The sequence below is a fragment of the Octopus bimaculoides genome, chromosome 9 (assembly GCF_046866305.1).
Source record: "Octopus bimaculoides isolate indiv1 chromosome 9, ASM4686630v1, whole genome shotgun sequence".
Taxonomy (NCBI): Eukaryota; Metazoa; Mollusca; class Cephalopoda; order Octopoda; family Octopodidae; genus Octopus; species Octopus bimaculoides.
The window spans coordinates 59,495,796-59,518,634 of record NC_142936.1 but is presented as its reverse complement, the minus strand read 5'-3'; the positions used below and the strand labels follow the sequence as shown (position 1 = coordinate 59,518,634).

General features: G+C 36.8%; 2 protein-coding genes across 4 annotated transcripts; one reads left to right on the top strand and one right to left on the bottom strand.

The window, feature by feature from the left end:
- Positions 1–724: 724 nt before the first annotated feature.
- Positions 725–15,838, bottom strand: LOC106871049 (UPF0193 protein EVG1 homolog). 2 transcript variants are annotated; one of them, XM_014917315.3, is made up of 7 exons: positions 15,679–15,838; positions 12,626–12,688; positions 7,186–7,285; positions 5,444–5,517; positions 4,118–4,258; positions 2,152–2,252; positions 725–964 (listed from the first exon to the last, which is right to left on the bottom strand). In XM_014917315.3, exons 1-7 carry the CDS (start codon positions 15,773–15,775, stop codon positions 830–832), a joined length of 711 nt encoding a protein of 236 aa, XP_014772801.1. In that variant the 5' UTR covers positions 15,776–15,838; the 3' UTR covers positions 725–829. The 2 variants fall into 2 exon arrangements, with proteins under 2 accessions (XP_014772801.1, XP_089213703.1); XM_089357577.1 differs by lacking the exon at positions 15,679–15,838 and adding an exon at positions 15,023–15,179.
- On the top strand, positions 15,817–22,412 carry LOC128248727 (uncharacterized). 2 transcript variants are annotated; one of them, XM_052970702.2, is made up of 3 exons: positions 15,817–15,944; positions 17,454–17,531; positions 20,849–22,412. In XM_052970702.2, exon 3 carries the CDS (start codon positions 21,210–21,212, stop codon positions 21,969–21,971), a length of 762 nt encoding a protein of 253 aa, XP_052826662.1. In that variant the 5' UTR covers positions 15,817–15,944; positions 17,454–17,531; positions 20,849–21,209; the 3' UTR covers positions 21,972–22,412. The 2 variants fall into 2 exon arrangements, with proteins under 2 accessions (XP_052826662.1, XP_052826661.1); XM_052970701.2 differs by lacking the exon at positions 15,817–15,944 and having other exon boundaries at positions 17,381–17,531.
- Positions 22,413–22,839: the final 427 nt, after the last annotated feature.

The following is a 22,839-nucleotide window of genomic DNA, read 5'->3' as shown; positions in this document are numbered from 1 at the left end:
CTACACTCTTGGAGTGGTTGGCGTTAGGAAGGACTTCCAGCTGTAGAAACCAGATTGGAACCTAGTGTAGCCCAACCCCTGGGTTTAGCAGTTTTCAGTTAAACCTTCCAACGCATGCCAGCATGGAAAACAGACGTTAAATGATGATGAATAGCTGTTACTTTTTGACAAAAAGGGATACAACTAATACATCAGTACACACACATCTACAGAGTGTATAATATTCATATGAAGTTTCCCATCAGCTCTACGGCACACCTAAAATAAGCAATGAGTTTGCCACAGCAAACTGGAGATGAGGATAAATCCAAATTGTGAGGGTTAAATAAAGTTATGAGAGTTCCAGAAGCTCTAGAATATTTTTCTTACTCTGTCAGTTTGGCAATACTAGTAAAAGTGATTGGATAGTGATTTGATAGGTAATGTAGTTACCCTTTGTAACAGGGTAACACTGGCATTCTACTAATGAATAAAAGTACAAATTATTAATTCAACTAATTAGTAATACTCACCAACAATGGCCACTCAGTTTCCTTCACAGTATATTTTTTTCATGTCAGTGCTATCGTAATTTTTAAGTATTTTACGGAACTTTAAGAAACAACTTATTTTTGTATTTAATAAAAATGGTTATGGCTTAGTTTTTTGCAAATGATTAAAGTAGATTTTGTGAAATATTTTTTCATGAATATCTGTTATTTTATAATGAAAGGCAAAGAGAATATTTTGTTCATTTATTTATTTTTGCTGTTTATTTTCTCATTGTTTTTGTAGAATTATTTATAATATATTTCAATGTATTCAGTCTCCAGAAATGTTAACTCTTACTTTATGCAAAATTTTCTTTGTCAGGTGAGCATGGTTTAGGGGAATTATTCTGTTGTTCCTGATTTGATTGTTCACTTCTCATCTTTTGGAGTTCAGATGTTCGCTCTTTATCAATGATTTCCATTTCTCGAACTTTCTGCAAATATATTGAACCCAAAGACAGAAATATTAAAAGAGAAATTCAGGATTACTGAAAAAAAGATCAGATTTATTGAAACAGAAAATCAGGATTATTAAAACAGAAGCCACATGTGGATATGTGTGTGTGCTTGCATGTTTGTATGTATGGATGTGTCTGTATGTATAGTTATATGCTTGTATGTATTTGTATATGTTTGTGTTTATAAAAATATATGCATCTAGAAAAGAGGGACAAGAATATACTTCACAAACATTTTAGAATCACTGATTTCCAGAAAAGGAACTGTCAAACAATGCTTACAGAATTTTGGGCAAGAAAAGATCAGTTTCAAAGAAATATGTAATGGATTTATAATCACTTGTGATATAATAATTACCTGTGGTATTTCTGACATTGTACCTGTGATATATCTCACATAATTAGAATGGTTAGTGTTAGGAAGGGCATCCAGCCAAAGAAACCATGCCAAATCAGACTGAAGCTTGGTGCAGTTCTCTGGCTTACCAGTTCCAGTCAAACTGTCTACCCCATGCCAGCATGGAAAGCGGACATTAAATGGTGATGATGATGAATTACCTGTGATATTTCTGAATTGGATTGTAGAATTGTAGGTGCTGGCACAGTGAATCACCAGCTCCAGTACAGAAATGGAGGGGTCGGTATAAGAGCCAAATTTTCTACCTTCAGTCTAACCTCACCTATGGTCATGTATGTTGGGTAATGTCGGCAAAAGTATGATTGTGAATACATGTGTCTGAGATGGGGTTCCTCAGAATGGTCTCTAGAATAATGTTACTTGACAGGGTGCATTGCTTGGAGATCAAGGAATCTCTCCTGGTCAAGCCACATCTCTGCATTGAGAGGTCACAGCCCTGGTACTATGGACATGTGATTAGAATGTCACAGGAAAGCATTGCAAGACAAATTCCTCAAGCTGAGCCAACTGGCAGGAGTCTGAGGAATAGATCAAGAATGAGATGATTGGATAATATTTACAGTCTTAGTTGGTCACTCTTGGGAATCCAGGTGGAAAGTCTAATGACAGTTGCTTCAGATAGTACCTATGGAGGAGATATTTGAGAACTCTACCCTCATGACCCTCCCTGGAATAAAGGGCAGAGAAGATGGATGGAGGGATTTTTGATGTTATTATCTGTGGTTGATATTTCCCACATAATTACCTGTGATATTTCAGTTTCTATGATTGTTCGATATTTTTTCTCTTGCCCTAAATTTTTCATTTCCTCAAGGAATTTTCTTCTGTCTTCAATTTCTTCTTGTACTGTAAAAAAAAAAGAATAGCTATTTTAATGTTTAAGATCAACAGAGTATCTTTCAGTGATGCTATAGGAAGTAACTTGGAGTAAGAGAGTGTTTGTAGTCATGGTAGTGCTGTTGGTGATGATGGTAAATGAGAAAAGAAAGAGAGGGAGAGAGTAGAAGCCATGAAGAGGTAGTGATGTTTGTTGTTAGAGTGGTTGTGTTATTACTGGTGGCGGTGGTGATGTTACCATCACTATCACTACCTTGATTATCAAAAGTATATTTTTTTAATATTTCTTCATTCCTCATTAAATGTATTCAGTAAACGCTTCAGTATATACATCTCATTGCAGTAAACACTTCAATTTCTATGAAGTACATTAATGATTTCGAGTTTTGGATACCAGAACCAAACTTTGAAAATTTACTTAAGACATTCTTATTATTTTTAACCTTAAAGGAGAAACTGCTGTAAAATTAGTTAAAATGACTCCCTAGTGATTTAATTTCATTTTTATTGTGCTTTGTTCTATTAAAAACATTGAAAACTTAAGTTACATGAATTTTAAAAAATGTAAACTGCAATATATTAACACTAATAATATATTTTAGAGTGATATCATGGAAAACATGAATGAGGCATATTTCCCATGGTAGTAATGGTATGATGGGTGGTGGTATGATGGTTGTGGTGGTGATGCTAGTGGTATTAGTGATGGTGGTGGGTGGTGGTAGTGGCGATGGTGAAGGCAGTGGCAGAGGTGACTTTGTTTCTTTATTGATGATGTAGTGATGTTCGTAACTGATGGTGGCAATAGGTGTTGTTTTGTTGTATGTCCTCAGGGTAGTGATAGACTTCATTAGTAACCTTAAACTCTTCTCTCCTCATGTATTTTACTATTCCTTATAAAGATTTTATTGTGAAGAGGAATAAGTCATGTTTCCTATAGAATGAATAGCCATCAATAATTATTATAATTATACCATATTAATATTTACTAGAAATAAATTACATTGTGTAACACGATTTTTGTCCTTGGTAGCAACTATTATCTCCTATTTGCTTACCCCAAGAAAGCATGAAAAATGGCTAATATTTCCTTCAAACTTTGCTTTTGTTACATTTATTCAAACCCTAAAGAACCCCTCTCAACACATGGCTATGATCAGAGATGCATGTACTGTCAGCCACTAAGGAACATGCTCAAGTGGTTAAGGTCAAACAACTGAGAAGTAAATCTGTGGTACTGAGCAGAATATTTACTATAATATTTCTTATTTCCTTATTGCCCACTAGGGGCTAAACATAGAGGGGACAAAGACAGACAAAGGGATTAAGTCAATTACATCGACCCCAGTGCGTAACTGGTACTTAATTTATCAACCCCGAAAGGATGAAAGGTAAAGTCGACCTCGGCGGAATTTGAACTCAGAACGTAACAGCAGACGAAATACTGCTAAACATTTCGCCTGGCGTGCTAACGATTCTGCCAGCTTACTGCCTTATTTACTATAATAATATTTCTGCTTCAGCAACTCAGCGCTGAATCTGTCTGAAATATAATGGAACATAGTTCAGTTTCAAAACATTGATGTCCAGGTGACAAAAGCAAAGTTTGAAGGGAATAATAGTGATTTCCTTTGATTTCTAGATAAAAGCAAATAGGAAATAACGCTGACTAAAGACAAAAAAAAAAAAACGTTTCTGACACAGTGTTATATTTATGAACAAATGCTTGTTGTATGGTTTAGAATAAACATTTCATACTTAATATTCTAATCCTAGAAACACAGACTCCTTCCATGTAATTTTACAAAGTTATGGTGATTTATTTATTTTTGATTTTTTTGCCTATCCATTCCAAGAAAAGTTTATAATCTTACGTTCGTCAAAACGGTCAACGTCTTCAAATTCTTCTTCAATTTTTGGTTTCCTCAAAAGGATCTTTGGACGTGGAATGTTTTCCTCTTTGCCATAGGTCATTAAATTTGCAAGTTTTTCCTTTTCCTTTTCAGAGAAGAATTCTTCAAAGAAAATAATAATTAATCAATAACTTTAATGAGTGTAATCTATCAATAGAAATAACAATATCAATTTATTAATGAGATAAGGAGAACCATTAGAGCATCAAACAAAATATTGTGCAGTATTTAATTACTGATTTTTAGATTTTGCATTCAAAACCTGCTAAGGTCAAGATTGTTTTACATCCCTTTGAGTTTGATAAGAATGGCAAGCCAGGAAGTTGCACCAGGCTCAAATCTGATCTGGCAATGTTTCTACAGCTGGATGCCCTTCTTAATGCCAACTACTCCAAGAGTGTACTGGGTGCTTTTTATGTGCAACCAGCATGGATCCAGTCAGGCAACACTGGCATCAGCCACACTCAAATGGTGCTTTTTACATGCCACCAGCACAGGAGCCTGTCAGGTGGCACTGGCATCGGCCATGCTCGAATGGTGCTTTTTACGTGCCACCAGCATGGGTGCCAGTCAAATGGTATTGGCATCATTATTATTATTATTATTATTATTATTATTATTATTAAGGTAGCAAGCTGATAGAATTGTTAGCTGCATCAGACAAAATGCTTAGCAGCATTTCATCCATCTTTGCATTCTGAGTTTAAATGCCGCCGCTGCCACCACCATTATTATTATTATTATTATTATTATTATTATTATCTAAGGTGGCGAGCTGTTAGAATTGTTAGCACACTGGACGAAATGCTTAGCAGTATTTCACCTGTCTCTACGTTCTGAGTTCAAATTCCACCAAGGTTGACTTTGCCTTTCATTCTTTCAGGGTCAATAAAATAAGTGCCAGTTGAACACTAGGGTTGATGCAATCGATTCATCCCCAGCTCCCCCAAGCTGCCCTTGTGGAAAAAAATTGAAATAATTATTATTATTATTATTATTACATGTTTGGTTTTTGCCTTGTATTTGTACAAGTTGACTAAGTTTTACCCAGAGACCTCAAAAGACAACAAGTTAGATGTTCAAGTTGGTGTTATGACTATGGTGCCATATATTTGGTTTTGCTCTTAAGCTAGGAAGGACACTTTAGATAATGTAGTCATAGGTACAATATGCCAGAGTAAAACATGGAATATTATTTATAGATTGAATACCTTTAATTAAAGATCTTATTAATTAGAGATATGCTGAAACTAAACAAAAACAATAATTAAAAGACAGTCAACTCACTTCCAGGTTTTGGTCGATATGTCTCAATCTTGTAAGCACCCATGGCTTCCATTGTTTGCCGAGTTCTTTTCCCACTGTGTAACAGCATTTAGTAGAAAAAGAGGAAGAAAAGAAAAAAACTAACATGGTGTGTGTGTGTGTGAGAGAGAGAGAGAGTAAAAGAGAGTGTGTATGTGTGTGCATTGGGATTAAAAACATGAAAAAAAGAACTCAATTTACTTTGCCCAATCCACTTGATTTTTACTCTGTACTTTCTTGAACATCTAGCTGGTTTATTAGAAACAATAAACTTGTATTAACTGCTAGTAAGGACACAGTATTTCATTTTGCAACCACAATATACTACCAAGAATATTAAAGGCTTAAAGTCAATATTGATTTTAAATATTGTGCATTACTTTTGTGTTAGCAGTGCAATGTTCTCATTTTTAAGTTTATCTCTACAGATTTTTCTATAGAATTCAGAGCCAGCACTTGAGATTACAATGTTTTGTATACAAATACATCTATGTAAACAATGCAATCAAAGATAGAAAAAAATAGGTAATGGGTGTATATGCATATTTCAAGAGTTATTGCTCTTTCATCAGCATTGCATCCAACCCATCAGCTATCCACAAATGCACTGCTTAAATACTCACTAAGTTTAGCGATATAACACTATTGGATAAACCAATTTACATATTAAACACATTCTTGGTAACTGATATGTAAATATTAATAGCTAGCAAAGACACAGAACGATTCCTATCTCTTCCTCTTTTTTGTGTCAGCAGACCAAAGAGCAACATGCACTTCTGCATCAGCCATGACCAAGAGCAACACTTCCCTTTACCCTTAGCTTGACGTACGAGCAGAAGCTTTTGGCTGCAAGAAAGACGATACCACCTTTATCCTTTCTAGTCAGCACTGTGCATTCTTTACTCTTTCACTCTCTACTGACAGACAACTTCTACACACTACCAACTACTAACCAGTGAGCCAACCTTTTCTACACTGTCACTGCAATTACTACTGTCTTTTTAACTACCTGTTGGGAAAATGAATAAATGTATGTAAATAATATTTCTTCCTTCTTGGTATTGATTCTTTGATGTTTACTGGTACTCTGACGTGAGAACCTTCAACCATTATATCTACACGCTACATTTGGTAGTGTGCTACATCGTGTCAACTTGATATGGCATCTCACATTTAGCCTGTCAAGGTAAAAAAAAGTCTTAGTTTCTCTTTTATACAAAAGCTGCATTTAGTACTATGCTCATCACAGGTTTCATCTTATTGTGGGGTTCTATAACCCTCTGTCTTCTATCTGACTCATGTATTTTAACTGTGAAGCTAGGTGTATCCAAATGTTAAGGGAATGCATTTTCTTATCACACATAAATATTTAAAAAAACTTGTAAATAAGAATAAGATTAAAGTTATCAACAGCTATCTAGACATTATCATCAGTGATTTGATTAAGTGTTCTACAGTTTCTACAAAGGGACCATTCTGAAAATGAGTCTCTTGACAGTCACTCGACCTATGAGAAATGGCAGCTAAGACTTCTCCAAATCACACCCAAGCATCTTAAATAAGGAAAGGACACATTAGATAATTATAGCCCAACATAGTACCTAAAGAAAGGGTGGTCATGGTTGGAATGCCTTTGATCAGAGAACTGCTCAATCAGTGTTGGTCTTGGGCTAAGTAACAAACAACAACAACGAATGTTAATCAAATTTCATATTTCTTACGTATAATTGTAACTAGATTTTAGTTTTGGTGGTGAATTACTCCTGCACTGATTGGATTCACTGCTAGAAGGAGAGCATGTAACTGGTAAGCAGGCACCATCTGAAAAGTACAAAGAAATTATAGAAATTGATGCAAAACCTAAACAATATTACTACATACATATGCTCACATACACACACACACACACATTAAGCATGGTATTTGGGGGTGATGTAGTGGCTGATCTTGTGCCCACACTAATAGTCACTATATGAAATGACTCATTAATTCCTCAAGGTTGGTGAGATAAAAGACTGATGTCACTGAACAAACGAAAAGGTGCCAAGTCCAGCTTTGGTAACTTTTATGGTATTTACTTACTTGTTGGTACAATATTCACCAGACTTTTGTTGCATCAAGTGCAGACATACATATGCTCCATCACTGTTACAGAGTCTCAATGTGGAATTAGATCTGGTTGAGACAACACACTTAGGATCATTAGTGCAGACAGTTGCAGAAGGATTGCATAGAACAGAGACCCACACATTACCAATTTTTCCTTTTGACATAGTGAATAGAAATGCACAGTGAAAGATATTGGTAAAGTTCAGGTACCCAACTAAGTCTGTCAATTTGTTTATCCAAATACACTTTGGTGTGAATGCTAATTTCAACTCGAATGGTGATCTGTTGGCACTAATTCAAGTGGAAAATGTGTTAAACAAGAGTAATATACCTGTCGCAACTTTGTTCTCTATATACTTTGCAGTGGTAATTGATCATGCACTTAAGGACAGTGCATTAAGCATTTTTGTCTGTTATCATACAACTGGTAAACTGTTTAATCTGAATCATTTCAAAGCTCAAAGGCCTTTATAAGTCTTGCCTCACTTGGAACACGATATCCAGAAAATAATGTATCTCATCCCTGATACCTGCACTGCTTTTGGACTTACAATAACAATAAACTAGAAGATGATGTTTACACCTCGTCAAGGACAGATGCATATAGAACCAAATATAATTGTCCAAAGGACATGGTGGAGTCTCCTGCATATCTTGGGAACTGTGTCTCTAGGGATGGATCCTTGGAATCATACGTGAATGCAAGTGTGTGTGTGAGAGAGAGAAGGAGAGAGATGTGGCTGTACTAGATAAACAGAAAAGAGTTTGTAGAAACACCATATGATGTTAACAAGGGACATGCTAGGAGTGTAGTGGAAGCATAGACTGGCAAATAGAGAAGTTAGACTTCATATGCAGCAGAGACACAGGTGTATTGCACACTAAGAGTACATGTAAAATAGATTCTCTTAAATACCCAGATGGTTCTAGAGAAGTAGTTTATAGGTGTTATTATCAAGGTAATTTAATTAGCAGGAGGGTGCTCTGAAAGCATGCAACCAGAGTAAGAATGAGTTGGAAAAAAATTCAAGATTTTATTACCGCTACTGGTAATAAAAAGTTTTCTCTTTCAAAATGAAAGATTGTATGATGCTTGCGTATGAACTGTGATGTTACATGGTCATGAAGCACAGCCTTGAATACAAAGCGTTTGCAAACAATGGAAGATGATAGCTTTATAAAGAAGTGCAGGGTGTTTAAAGTGTGTGGAATATGAGGAAAAGGGAAACTGAGGAAGAAGTAGTATGAAGTGATGAAGACTGACTTCAGGATGCTGAGCCTCACAAGGGAATAGCTAAAGATCATAATGATTAGTAACACAGTGACAGAGAAAAACAACACAGCAATGCAAGCATGGTATCTGAGATGTTAGATCTGTTACAAGCCTACAAGCCTCAGTTTCCATGGTGTATAAGCAACCAAGAATACAATACTCTGCTACCTCCTGAATGAGACATTAGTCTGTTACAAGGTTAACACCTCCTCCTTACTATTGCTGGAATTCATTTTCAGCTGAGTAAACTAAAATAAACAATGTGAATTGAAGTGCTTTGCTCAAAAGCAAAACATGCCATTTAGTTTGGGAATTGAAATCATAACCTTACGACCAAGAGACCAATACACTATCCAGTCTGCTAAGCACCTTCATGACCATGTGCTTCTTATGCTTGGTAGAGATGGAGGCTGACATATCCAATACATCCCTGTTAAGCTTCTATCTACTATTTGACTCTCTCTTATCACTATTCTATCCCTAATCTTACACTCATCTTCTCCCTATTCACCCTGTCATTCTGACAAAACATTCAATCCTGATGACATCATGGCAATCATATTGAAAGAATCCTATATTGTTTGAATTCTGGATATTTTTAATTGCCTTTTTGAATCTTATATTTCACCAGTTGTTAGGAGAAAGTCACAAATAAACCCAGGTCTTGAATTAGTGGATTAGCAGAATATGGGACAAAATGCCCATTGGTATCTGAATACAGAATTTCCAGTAATGGTAGAGCATCACACAAAATAAATTATGGCATTACAACAGAGGATCAGAAACATCGAAATAAAACCAGACAAAATATCTGGTGGTGTTGAGACAAGGGATTGACAATATCAAGAACATCAGAAAAAATGTTTTATGGCATTAAATCAGTGAACTAATATTAGAAAATTATTTAAGGTGGCAGGCTGGCAGAATTGTTAGCATACCAGGCATGGCGCTTAGTGGCATTTCATCCATTTTTATGTTTTGAGTTCTAATTCCATCAAGATCAACTTTGCCTTTCATCCTTTCAGAGTTGATAAAATAAGGATCAGTTAAACACTGGGGTAAATATAACTGACTTATCTATTCTCCCTAAATTGCTGGCATTGTGCCAAAAATTTGAAATCAATATTACAAAAGCATAAGGCAGCGAGCTGGCAGAAACGTTAGCACACCAGGTGAAATGCTTAGCGGTATTTCGTCTGCCGCTATGTTCTGAGTTCAAATTCTGCTGAGGTCGACTTTGCCTTTCATCCTTTCAGAGTCGCTGAAATAAGTGCCATTTACCCACTAGGATCGATGTAATCAACTTAATCCCCTTGTCCGTCCTTGTTTGTCTCCTCTATGTTTAGCCCCTTGTGGGCAATAAAGAAATAAGAAACGTTAACATGCCAAGCAAAATGCTTAGCAGCATTTCGTCTGTCTTTATGTTCTAAGTTCAAATTCTGCAGAGGCCAACTTTGCCTTTTGTCCTTTCAGTGTCAATAAAATAAGTACCATTTGAGCACTGAGACTGATGCAATTAACTTAGCCCTTCCCCTGAAATTGCTGGCCTTGTGCCAAAAATTGAAATCAATATTAGAAAAGCTTAAGAGAAAATATCTTTTAGTATTAAAAGAGAGGATTGGCAATATCTGTAGGGTGTCAGAGGAAATGGTTTGTGGTATTAATCATGAGTTAAATTGGCAAAGTGTTGGATCAAATATACTGTGTTAGGAACAATGGGTTAATAAAATTAGTAGAGAGTTAGATAAAAAGTCTTGTGGTCTTAAAAAACAGTAGTGTAATCCATAAAATTCCTTGTGGTATTGAAATAAGGAATTACCAATATCCTTAGAACATCAGACAAAATGGCTTACAGTATTGCAACAGTGAATTGGTAATATTTATCTTGATAAAATGGTATTATGAGAATGTTAATATAATTCATCTTATAAGCAAAATAGTTAGGCAATATTGGTTGAGCTTCAGACTAATTATCTCATGTTATTATAGGCACTATCAGTGCAACAGCAGGCAAAATGTTGGATGGTATAGCAACAGTCAATTGGCAAATTTCAAAGGGTATCAAACAAAATGCCTTGAGGTTATGGAACAAACATTGACAATAATCAGTAAAATAGCAAACAAATTATGGCATTGAACTAGTAATATTAGTAACTGTATTAGGACATTGTACCTAATGCTGTAGGAACAGTGGGTTGGCAGAAAAAATAGGATGTCAGAAAAAAATATCTTGTGTTAATTGAATGTTAACTGGTAAAATTGGTCAGGGAAAATACCTTGTTGTATTAGAATGGTGGACGCTGGCAATATAATTACTGCATCAGAGAAAGTGTCTTGTTGTACTGGAACAGCATATCATCAATATTAGTAGTGTTTGTGGTACTGGAACAAGGAATTTCCATTATCAGTAAAGCATCTGACAACTATTTTTTGGCATTAAAACAGCGGATTAGCTATATTGGAAGAATATCACAAAATATGCTGTGTGACAATATCAGTAGAGAATTTGACAAAGGTGTATTTGAACAATGAACCGACAGTAGTAGCATGCTAGACAAAATAGTTTGTGGCATAAGAACAGTGGGTTTGTTACATCAAGAGACCATAAGAGAGAATATGTTGAGTGTTAACAGAAATAACACAGTAGAGTTCCAAAGAAAATATCTTTGACAATATCAGTAGAACATTACACGATGTCATATATTGGTTTCACATTTTGTCACAAGGCCAGCAGTCTCGGGGAGGGGGCTAGTTGATTACATTGACCTCCAGCGTTCAACTGGTACTTATTTTATTGACCCCAAAGGGGAAAAAGGCAAAGCTGGCCTCAGCGGAATTTGAACTCAGAAGGTAAAGACAGACGAAATGCCACTAAGCATTTACCTGGCGTGCTAACAATTCTGCCAACTTACCACATTGTCATACAGTAATAGGACAGTGAATGTGTTATATCAGCAGAATAGCAGAGAATATTGGAATTCAGTACAAAGGGACAATAGCTGGAAAGGTTAGGGAGTGTCTTTCTTATGAAAAGGACACACTGTAGCATGATCCCAAAGATCAGTTGGTATTCCTGTAGCAAAGGAGAGATTAAAGAGTTTGGTGAATATAGGAGTAATCTCGAGGTGCAATGTTTGAGAGCAATGGAAGGGACATTGTTAAGGTTGGTGCTTATTTGGTTTAAAGTGCTCAGAGATATTTTCACATTTGGTATGTACGTGTGTGTGTGTGTGCCAGATGACAGAACTGGGGGGTAGAAGGGACTAGATTTTGAAAAAGATTTACCAATGGCATGTCATGTGGAATTGGCTGAAAAGCGTGTAGCAAAGGTGGAAACTTTCTCCGAGGGGGAAGGCAGTATTGCAAACAGAACCATCATTATTGAGAAGTAGAGAAAAAGTTAGTGGGGTTTCTTTTTAGCAAGTAACCAGGAGGATCAGTTTGAGAGGTGGGATAGGTTGAGGTCTGAATGATGCATGAAGGCATTTTTCACTTTCAGACAGAGGCCTTAATATTTTACAATGACAAATAATATATTCTTTCATTTGTTTATTGGTTTTTAGTTATTGGATAATGGCCTTCCTGGGACACTCCTTCAAGGATTTTATCTGGTCATATTGACCATACTCCAACTTGGTATTTGTTTTATTTATTTCTATTTATCGAATGGGCACATTACCATTTGATGTAAACAAATGTAAATTGAGACACCAATTTACATTGGTACTTATAAATACATATATGGACACACTCACACATATATGAAATACTTTACTCACTTTGAACAGTTTCTTCTAAGTGTTTTTTCTGAAAGTTTGTCAATTTCGATTCCTGCATCATTTCTGGAAGTTATAATAATAAAAATAAAAATAATAATAATAATAATAATCCTTTCTACTATAGGCACAAGGCCTGAAATTTGTGGGGAGGGGGATAGTCAATCATATCAACCCCAGTGGTGAGAATAGGTGTGGTGATATAGAGAGTTGGGCTGGGTGAGTGGGCAGGAGAAGGTGATTGTAGCAAATGATGGAGAGAAATATAGGAGAGGCTTTGGGGCAGGGGTTGTAGTAGATACATGAGGGCATTGAGGGTGATAGCAGGTAAGCAATGAAGAGCAGTACAGGGAGGGGAAAGAAGGTATAGAGAGGAAGTGATTGGTGGAGACAGTAGGCAAGGGAAGAAAGGTAACTGGAGGAGAGTAAAGGTAACTAAGATAGCCAGGTGGGTGTAGCATGTGCTTATTCTGCTCTCAGGGGATAGAGAAAGTGATGGGTGTAAGGGGAATGAAATGTGAGTAGGGGATGAAGTGTAGGCGGGGGATGAAATGTGGGTGGGGGATAAAGTGTGGGTGGGGTGAGAAGGGACGTGCATTACCAACATGGTTCTAGGATATCAATTCTGATGTGGTGAGCAGGTCTTCTTGAGTACAGCAAGGTGCCGGATACCTCGGTCCTTTGTCATCTTTGTGAGGATCAGCATTTTGAGATTGGCCTTCAGTGCTTCATTCCATGTTTCCTGGGTCTCCCTCTTTCACAAGTTTGATCCATTTTAAGTGACCATCACTTCTTTATGTAACTGTCTTCATCCATCCACATCACATGGCCAAACCAGAGCAGTCTCCTCTTTTGCACATTGCATCTAATTCCTCATATGCTCAACTTCTTTCTCAATATACCAATGCTTTGTCGCACATCTAGCAGAGCATACCAACTTTGTTCCACTCCAGCCTTCACATGTTCTCCACATTCAGGCTCGCATTTCACTACCATGCATCATCACAGTTTGTACACATGCATCATACAATGTTCTCTTCTCTTGGAGAGAGAGAGACTTCTAGCTGCCAACAGAGGTAAAAGCTCTCTGAACCCTCAGCATTTTATTCTTATTCTAGCAATTACACTTTTGATACATCCTCTTCCACTGCTAACTGGGTCACCCAGCTAGCAGAAATTATCTACAACTTTTAGAGAGCTTCCGGGATATTTGAGGAAATCAGTTTCTGGTGTCTGTAGTCTTTGTGGCTTCTGAACATCATCCACATACAACCTACCTTCTCTGTTAACCTTCCTACTATTCCACTGCACCTTTTGTACGTCCATGTATATATATTATGACAAGCTTCTTTCCAAAGCTTTGGTTGGCCAGGGACTATATTAAAAGGCACTTGCCTAGGGTGCGACCAGGTAGTTGGGAAGCAAACTTTTTACCACACCCTCACCTGCGATTATGTATGCATGTATGTCTCTCTCTCTCTCTCTCTCTCTATATATATATATATATCTATCTATATATATATATAGATATATGTAGTGAAACTAACCTCTATCACCATTATATACAAACACCACTTTCTCTCACTACTATAAATATTAACAAACGCGAGCGTAGTAGAAAGCAACTCATTCCCTGTCATCACCTGACTGACTATTATTTGAAGCGGCAACTGCCTCGTACCGTTCCCGCCAGAATGCAAATCGACCAACCACAGCCCCTAATAAGGTCAAGTGATAGTGTTTTTCTAATGCTTCTCTGGAGTCTACCTTCAGCTATAAATAGACTAAATTATACCCGCCAAATCGTCGCGCCTCAGATCTCCTTTGAGATCTGGCCGCCGGCCACACACGCATAACACAGCACCAACCAACCAGCCAGTTTCCAGCGACGACATCAACACCATCGTACAACTACGAACTACAAGCATTGCCCCCCGACGTCGCCAGCAGCAACACAACACTACGACTACCAGCATCAACATGACTCTACTCGTACACAAGCTACCACCAGCTAACTGCAGTACTTCTCTTCGATCCTGTTTGTGTGATTTCTTCACCACAATAGATAACAGTCAAGAATTTAGCCTGCGAAGAACATCTGTATTCAAGGACCCGGCTTGGCATGGAAGCCCTAACATCACAACTAGTGATCGCCCTGCCCCACACGCCTTAACTTCTTATATACAGACACTTACCACTGTGTACTCTAACAAAGAACTGGTATCTTAAATTCTTATACGTGTTACTGACTCTATTCTATACTATGTATCTCTCGCATACACATACATGTATTACTCGCACACGCTCTTTTGTTCACATGACGGCCTGTCTTTAATGTGTTTTATTATGTCGCATTCATTCACACACAGACATACAATTTAATGCTACAATAAATCTTACTGTTATTCATCTCATACGGTTGTGTTCCTATCGTCTTCCTTACTGGCATTTACGAATTCTTTATGTTATCGAAATATAACATACATATATCATATTATATTTTTGTGTTCGACCGTGTGACGCGTTTAATAAAGGAGCCTGTTTTTCCATTCGTCACCATTTCTCCTTTTGGGTTCGCACGGTCGTTCTTATATATATATATATATATATATATATATATATATATTCTTCAGAGAAAGTCTATCAAAAGTGAAGCTATTTGTTCGCCAATTTCCGTAAAAAGTTTTTTATTTCCTGTTTTTTTTCCCGCTGAATCGCTTGTTTGTGTGTGTGTGTGTGTGTGTGTGTTAGTGTATCTATGTATATTTGTGTATGTATGCATGTGTTTATGTGCATGTATATATATTTGTGTATGTGTTACACATTTTTGGGGCAGAAAATGCTGAATAGTTTCACTTTTGATAGTGTTTTGGAACGCACACACACACGCACATACATATTAGTGAACGTATATTTAATGTTCAAAATATTAAAAGGCAAAAACAGATATGCGTTGAACAGCGTGTGCGTCAAGCATAATATACATATGCATCGATATCGGAAATTAATAAATAAAAATGATTGCTGAAAGCTATAAATGTAGGCACTGTACTAACGTCTCAATAACTGGTGTGTTTCTGGACTGTAGGTGTTTGGTTTCGAACTCCAAAAGCCACCTTTAGCTACACGGCTCTGGCGAACGTCAGCCGACATCTTGCTTGGTTATGATTGATTGTTGACAAGACGTTACCAGGCGACGAAGATCACGTCACGAAGAAGTGCAGGAAAGAACATTTATATGATTCTATGATTTTGCAGAAATAGCAGTCAAATTTCCTTCGTGGCTACACAATACCCGAGAGGAAAAAATGATGAGCATCAGGTTAAGCAGTATCTCTCGTTTAGGGTTTCACTTAATTTTGTTTGTGTTTTTGACATGTTCGCTGATAGTCTGTAACTTTTTTTTAATAAGATAAATCCCTCCGCAAATATCACGACTACGGCTCGTCTGAGAAATGAGTCCCGCGAGGTCGGGGTGACTGTTGCAGCAGGTGTCGCTGGACATTCTCTGCAGCAATGCCTTTGAATATGTCCGCGATGCGCGACTGACTCGCCATTTTCTGCTACTTAATCTCCACCCTTTCTTTCTTTCTTTCTAATCTGATCTAGCAGATTTTCGGATCAGGATGCCCACATAAGTTGGGATTTCTTTGTTTTGACGGGGTATTTTACCAATTTTTTTTAATAACCATCACAGCCTTCTGAATGATGGGGGCGGGGTACTACTTTCTACGAAAAGATTTTTTGTAAATTTATAATTTTTTTCACTAACCCTAACCCTAACCCCGGGACCGATCTCGGCCAATATTTTGGCACCAAGCACTTAAAAACCATGGGAGATGCCTTTTTGGTTAAAAAAAAAAAAGGAAATATTTTCAGACGAAAAGATGTGTGAGAAAGGCAAAAAAAAAAAAAAAAGGTAGATTATCTTGCAGTGTTTTGACCTTTTAAAATTATATGTCGCATTTTCAAGAGCACGAGCTATGAACAATATCAAAGTAAGAGTTGTGACACTCAATTGGGATAACAGACAAGGCCAAAAACGTGGTGTGACACCAGCTAGCATCACCAGCACACCAGCCTCTCCAGCATTACACATCCACATCACACCTTTAAGATTGGGGAACCAGTTAGGGGCCCGCTGTATCTCTCTCGGCACACCAGCAAACCACAAAATCGCACCAGCCAGCATCATCACTACCTTCAAGCCCGTCATATATATATATATATATATATATAAGTATGTATGTATGTGTGTATGTCCTTCTTCCTGCTCCTCAGAATTCCCTTCCACCCTCATTGGACCTTTCCAGGAAGTCTTTCCTCCCCTCCTCTGACTTTTCCAGGAATTCTTTTCTCCCCTCCTCGGGACAATGCTATCATTCTAGCCGCTAAAGAGTTACCCAGAAAGTCTTCCGAAGCTATTCAAGCTGATCTACCACAAGAAGACAAAGTTCCTAACCAAAATCCTACAAACTTTCAAGGAAATCGAGATTAACCTTGAAAAATATTGCTGATCGTTTGGCATTTTGTCAAAAGTATAAAAATTGGCCAGTCGAACAATGGAAACGAGTATGTGGATCTGCTTATAAAATAAATAATGCATTGGAAACATTTCTTCACGTTCAAAATTGTTGAAGCTCTGCATGAACTTCTCGCTGTTGGGACACTGTATCCTTCAATGCTTCTCAAAATTCACCAACACTAATGTGCCGATACACCCTTTCCCCTTTATGGTTCTTTTTCTGTCCGTGTTTTATCCTGTGTACTATACATGTACTTTTAGCTGTCATTGCTGTCTTTCTTTACTTGATTTATTGTCCCTTTACAGCAGTGGTTCCAGCCTTTTCACTACCAAGAACTCTATTTATTTAAATGAGTTTTCCCATGGACCCCAAGATATTGAAAGGTCAGTCGGTTTAACATGTTCATGGACCCCCAGTACCCCACAAGAATTGGTACGAAATTTGTAACTGGAACAAACGTCTCTACCAACAAAGCTGCGAATGATCTAGTTAGTTTCAATTACAAAATCAGCTCCACTTTTAATTTTGCTCAGATTGTTTTCAATTTCGGCATATCAATGCAGTTCTGAATTTTGATTACGTTCAACTAATTACATTATCTCGTAAATTAAAGAATCTGATGTTATTTGGAATAAAAGTTGGGAAAATTTGGATAACTTTAGCTAATCAACAGACAACGAAGCACTAACAGCTAGTTACCATGACAACTGCATGTTGTGTTGTGTTTCATTTCACCCGCTCTTTGTGTTGTTTTGATTCTTCACACCACGAGATTCACTTCAACCGCGTGTTTTGTTGTAATAAAAATTTATATTTATCAATTAGAATTTTATTGTAGATATTTTTCGATCGTAGATCTATTCGTTAGTAATTGAATCATGAAAAAAAAAAGAAATTATATTCTCGACGTTCGCATTTTCCGTAATACTTTCAGTTCTGTAATTACCTCAATACTTCTCGCTTAGCTACACAAGAATCTCTCCGTGAAAACGTGTATGTATGTAAGTGTATATATGTATGCATGTATTTTGTATATTTTCTTATTCATGGATTTATTTATTCGAGTCAGAATGTGTTGAAGAGCATATTAAGCATACAAGTTTTCTTTTAAAGGCTATAACGATATTTCCGATATTTCAAGCGAAAGTTGCCCTTTCACTACTCGGTATGTTTGGCTTTTCCTAAGAATTCTCGTAAGTGTTTATTTTTACGTAACTACATTTTTTCCTCCAAATATAGAAAAGCTAACGACAAATTTTAAAAACTTAATTGGATTTCAGTTACAATTAGATTTTGGGCGAAGGTACACCACCCATTTCCGGTGGAAGCACCTGCAAAGAAAAACATATTTGATACCAACACAAGTCGTGCTGAGCACAAATACTTATGTTGACAATATTAAGAAGACCCATCCAGAGACTGTTTCTTACTTGAAAATGTTCAAAGTGCACCAGAAAACAGAAAACATGGGCTCTACAGTCATGCAGATGTGTCAGAATGAATAGTTGCACTACACGTATGGGAACATTAAAACTGTACGAGGCTGAACATGCCTTCCTAATGATACTGGGCAGCCTTTGACTGAAAGTCTCAAAACTGGTCTTTCCTTTAGTATTAAGAAATGATATTTTTGATAAATTTCGAAAATATCATCATGGTTTGGTTATACGCAAAAAAGATATACAGCAGAGTGTGTGGTGGTCAGGCGTGACACAGCAGCTAAATAAGCTTATGCTAAACTGCAGAATTTGTTTAAATAAGATAGTTTGTGATTCAGGTAGATCCTTGGATAAAATAGGATGTTCAGTGCACATTATTGCCAAATTTGGTTTTAACCACAGGTGGAGAAATAGGAGTCAAACTAAACTATTAGGCAATAGCTGTACAACAACATGTAGTAAATTAATATGAAAGAAAATGCGCGCTCGGGAATGTTCCGAGTCCTCTTACCACTTTCCCGTCCGTCGGCGAAAAATTTTTCTTCATATTCGTTTACTACACATTATTTTACACCTAGTACACTATTAAAAAAAAAAAAATTTTGTGACGGGGGTAGGTGGGGGTGCGGACTCGGATAATTCACACGATCCAGTAACCCCATTTCGACACAAAAATGAAAAAAAAAATAGTGTAATAGGTGTAAAACAACATGTAAACGAATTATAAAAAAATGCGCGCTGGCGAACTGGGGGTGAGGACTCGGAAAATTCAGACCTTGACCTTTAAACTCCAGTGTATGACCTGAGTTACTGTATAGGGAGAAAGCCAAACTAGTGATGACTTGTCTACTGTTCTGGGAGTTGAAGTTGCAAATCTCCCTTGAATTTTGACAAGTGGATCTTTTTATTCCTGGTAGTGTAAAAGATTTATGGTCCATGTAAACAGAGGAGACATGATCTAAAGTATTTGATGCCAAGTTTGGCTGCCAATAACTTATGTCCAAATGTGCTGTATGTATAGGCGTAGGAGTGGCTGTGTGGTAAGTAGCTTGCTTACCAACCACATGGTTCTGGGTTCAGTCCCACCTCGGGCCAACCAAAGCCTTGTGAGTGGATTTGGTAGACGGAAACCGAAAGAAGCCCGTTGTATATATATATATATGTGTGTGTGTGTGCGTGTATGTTTGTGTATTTGTTTGTCCCCCCAACATCGCTTGACAACCGATGCTGGTGTGTTTACGTCCCCGTAGCTTAGTAGTTCGGCAAAAGAGATTGATAGAATAAGTACTAGGCTTACAAAAAATAAGTCCTGGGGTCGATTTGCTCGACTAAAGGCGGTGCTCCAGCATGGCCGCAGTCAAATGACTGAAACAAGTAAAAGAGTATGTGCTCTCTTATGGCTATAGGCATTTAATGAAGAAAAATGGTTGTCAGACGTTCTCTAACCATTGCAACACTCCTTTAACTCTGACATCAGAAGCGTCCACTGGCAGGCAAAGTGGAACAGTAGCTTATGGAATGACTAACATAACATTGTTGACTAACAGTTTCTTGACTTTCAAAAGTGTTTAACATAGTAGCATCTAAGTCACTATACTTTCAGCTTTGCAATATTTCTGTGAGCTGACAGCTTCAATACATTAAGGACTAAATTTTCTATAAAAATTAATCAGGCTCAGGGATTGTCACAACTTCCACCATACTGTAAGAATATGTAACTTGAGGATTGATTTAACTTCTCATTAAGTAAGTGATTTCTATCCTTATCAAAGGAAAGTCAAAGAAACAGCCCAAAATCAGTATTAACTAGATTTAATAATCACCACATGGTTTAACCCTTTAGTAGTTAAGCCAGCCATATCCAGCCAAAATATACCTTTTTTATGTTCAGGCTGGCCAGATCTAGCCTCTCACACCTACCCTACAATATCATTCTAAAAATAGACAATCACATCATCAAAATTTCAAGGATGCAAGATAATGCATGATTAATTCAAAACAATGTGAATTAATAAAAAAGCATTAGATTTTACAGAGAAATCTGAATACTAAAGGGTTAAGATGTTTCAAAAAAAGAGTTGATTTTCTTTGTGATAACTTACCAATTGGCTTGCAACCAACAAGTCATTAAAGTAAAGTTCATTTGTTCAGGTAAAAATTTATACCCCAAGTTTATATTTACAAAAATTATAATTTTCACAGTTGTGTCTGTACCTTCTTTAGTATCTACTATATAATATCCTATCTCTCTATTATTTCAGAATATCGAATGATATCAGCACAAGAGAATTTTTTACTCTAGACACATCATCAATATTTATCATCATGCAAGAATTATAGGAAGATATACAAATAGATATGACTCTGGATATCCATGGCAGGATTACTGTAAAATATTTCGTCTGACTGAAATTATTTGCAAAATTTGTCTGATATGTTTGAAATGTGCACACAATGATGTTTTTTTGATTTGTAATTAAATTTGGATGAATTTACAAAGAGATTTGCAGCATCTTTAGATATTGACAAAAAATCAGTTGATGGAGATTTGGCAGTCGAAAGGTTTATTAAGAATATAATATACAAAGAGAAGAAAACAAACATCTGTATATTGTGTTGAGGATGAGAAAAATTATGAAAGAGAAGCAGGTTACGTGTAAAATGCAAACAGAAAAGTTGCATTTTTCTGATGAGATGCTGAAAGCATATACCTGTGATATCTGTAAAAAATCATTCTCACAAAAGGCTCACCTAATTACACACAAACGTATTCATACTGGTGAAAAACCTTATCACTGTGATATCTGTGGTAAATCATTCTCACAAACAAGTTACTTAACCACTCACAAGCACATTCACACAGGAGAGAAACCATATCACTGTGAAATTTGTGGTAAATCATTCACACAGAGCTGTCAATTAACTATACACAAACGTATTCATACAGGAGAGAAACCATATCACTGTGATATCTGTGGTATATCTTTCTCACAGAGTAGTCAAGTTACCGTACATAAACGTACTCATACAGGAGAGAAACCATATCGTTGTGATATCTGTGGTAAATCATTCACTCGAAATCATCACTTGACTACTCACAGAAGCATTCATACAGGAGAGAAGCCATATCACTGTGACATCTGTGGTAAATCATTTTCTGAAGTAAGGAACTTAACTACTCATAAACGCATCCACACAGCAGAAAAACCATATTCTTGTGATATCTGTGGTAAATCATTCTCTCAAAGAAGTCACTTAATTAGCCACAAACGTATTCATACAGGAGAGAAACCATATCATTGTGATATTTGTGGTAAATCATTTGCACAGAGATATACTTTAACTAAACACACATATATTCACACAAGAGGAAAAGTCATATAACTGAATCTGTAGTAAATAATTCTCTGTAATGAATAAACTTAACAGTCTTTGTTGCACTGAAGAATAACAGTATCAATGACAAGTCATTCAATAAAAAGAATATGTTGTTGAAAGTTATAGATGATATTATAGTGCGATAACCACCTCTTCATCATTGTCGTTGTTTAACGTCCACTTTCCATGCTGGCATAGTTTGGACGGTTTAACTAAGGGTTGGTAAGCCAGAAGGCTGCACCAGGCTCCAATCTGATCTGGCAAAGCTTCTACAGCTGGACGCCCTTCCTAATGCCAACCACTCTGAGAGTATAGTGGGTGCTTTTTATGTGCCACCGGTGCTACTATTTATGTACATTGGTAGGAGATCATCCTACTGATATTTGTAATGAAGACATTTTTTCAGAATAAACAAACCATAAAAGAAATTTTTTCATGATAGCTTAATAGGCTATTTGTGTTATTCATTTGTTGTTTATTTCCAATTTTACATGGTGGCACGGATTAGACAAATGTACTATTGTGGCATTGTTTTACAGACAGATGCCTTTCATATTGCTAATGTTTCAAAGGTGCAAAACCAGAGACAATCCAATGATAGAAAAAATATTGCAAATCACCTCTAAAAGATGACTGATATTTTTGGAGAAGCTCAAATGTAAACAAACACAGTCACACAAATATGTACATATCATCATCATTGTTTAATGTTTTCCATGCTGGCATGGGTGGATGGTTTGATAGAAGCTGATGAACCAGAGGACTGTGTCAAGCTCCACCTACTGCCAACCACTTCACAGAGCATACAGGGTGCTTTCTTTTTGAGTGGTATTGGCACTAGTGAGGCTGCAATGTAAGTTGCAAGACAAGCTGC

What these genes read in the sequence shown, in the direction of transcription:
- LOC106871049 (XM_014917315.3), bottom strand. Translation starts at nt 15,775, where the DNA reads ATGTCGGCTGACGTTCGCCAGAGCCGTGTAGCTAAAGGTGGCTTTTGG. An exon ending in CTTAGAAGAAACTGTTCAAA is followed by an intron (nt 7,286 to 12,625) that starts GTGAGTAAAGTA and finishes TGTACTTTTCAG; the next exon opens with ATGGTGCCTGCTTACCAGTT. An exon ending in TAGAAACTGAAATATCACAG is followed by an intron (nt 965 to 2,151) that starts GTAATTATGTGG and finishes ATATATTTGCAG; the next exon opens with AAAGTTCGAGAAATGGAAAT.
- LOC128248727 (XM_052970702.2), top strand. Translation starts at nt 21,210, where the DNA reads ATGAGAAAAATTATGAAAGAGAAGCAGGTTACGTGTAAAATGCAAACA.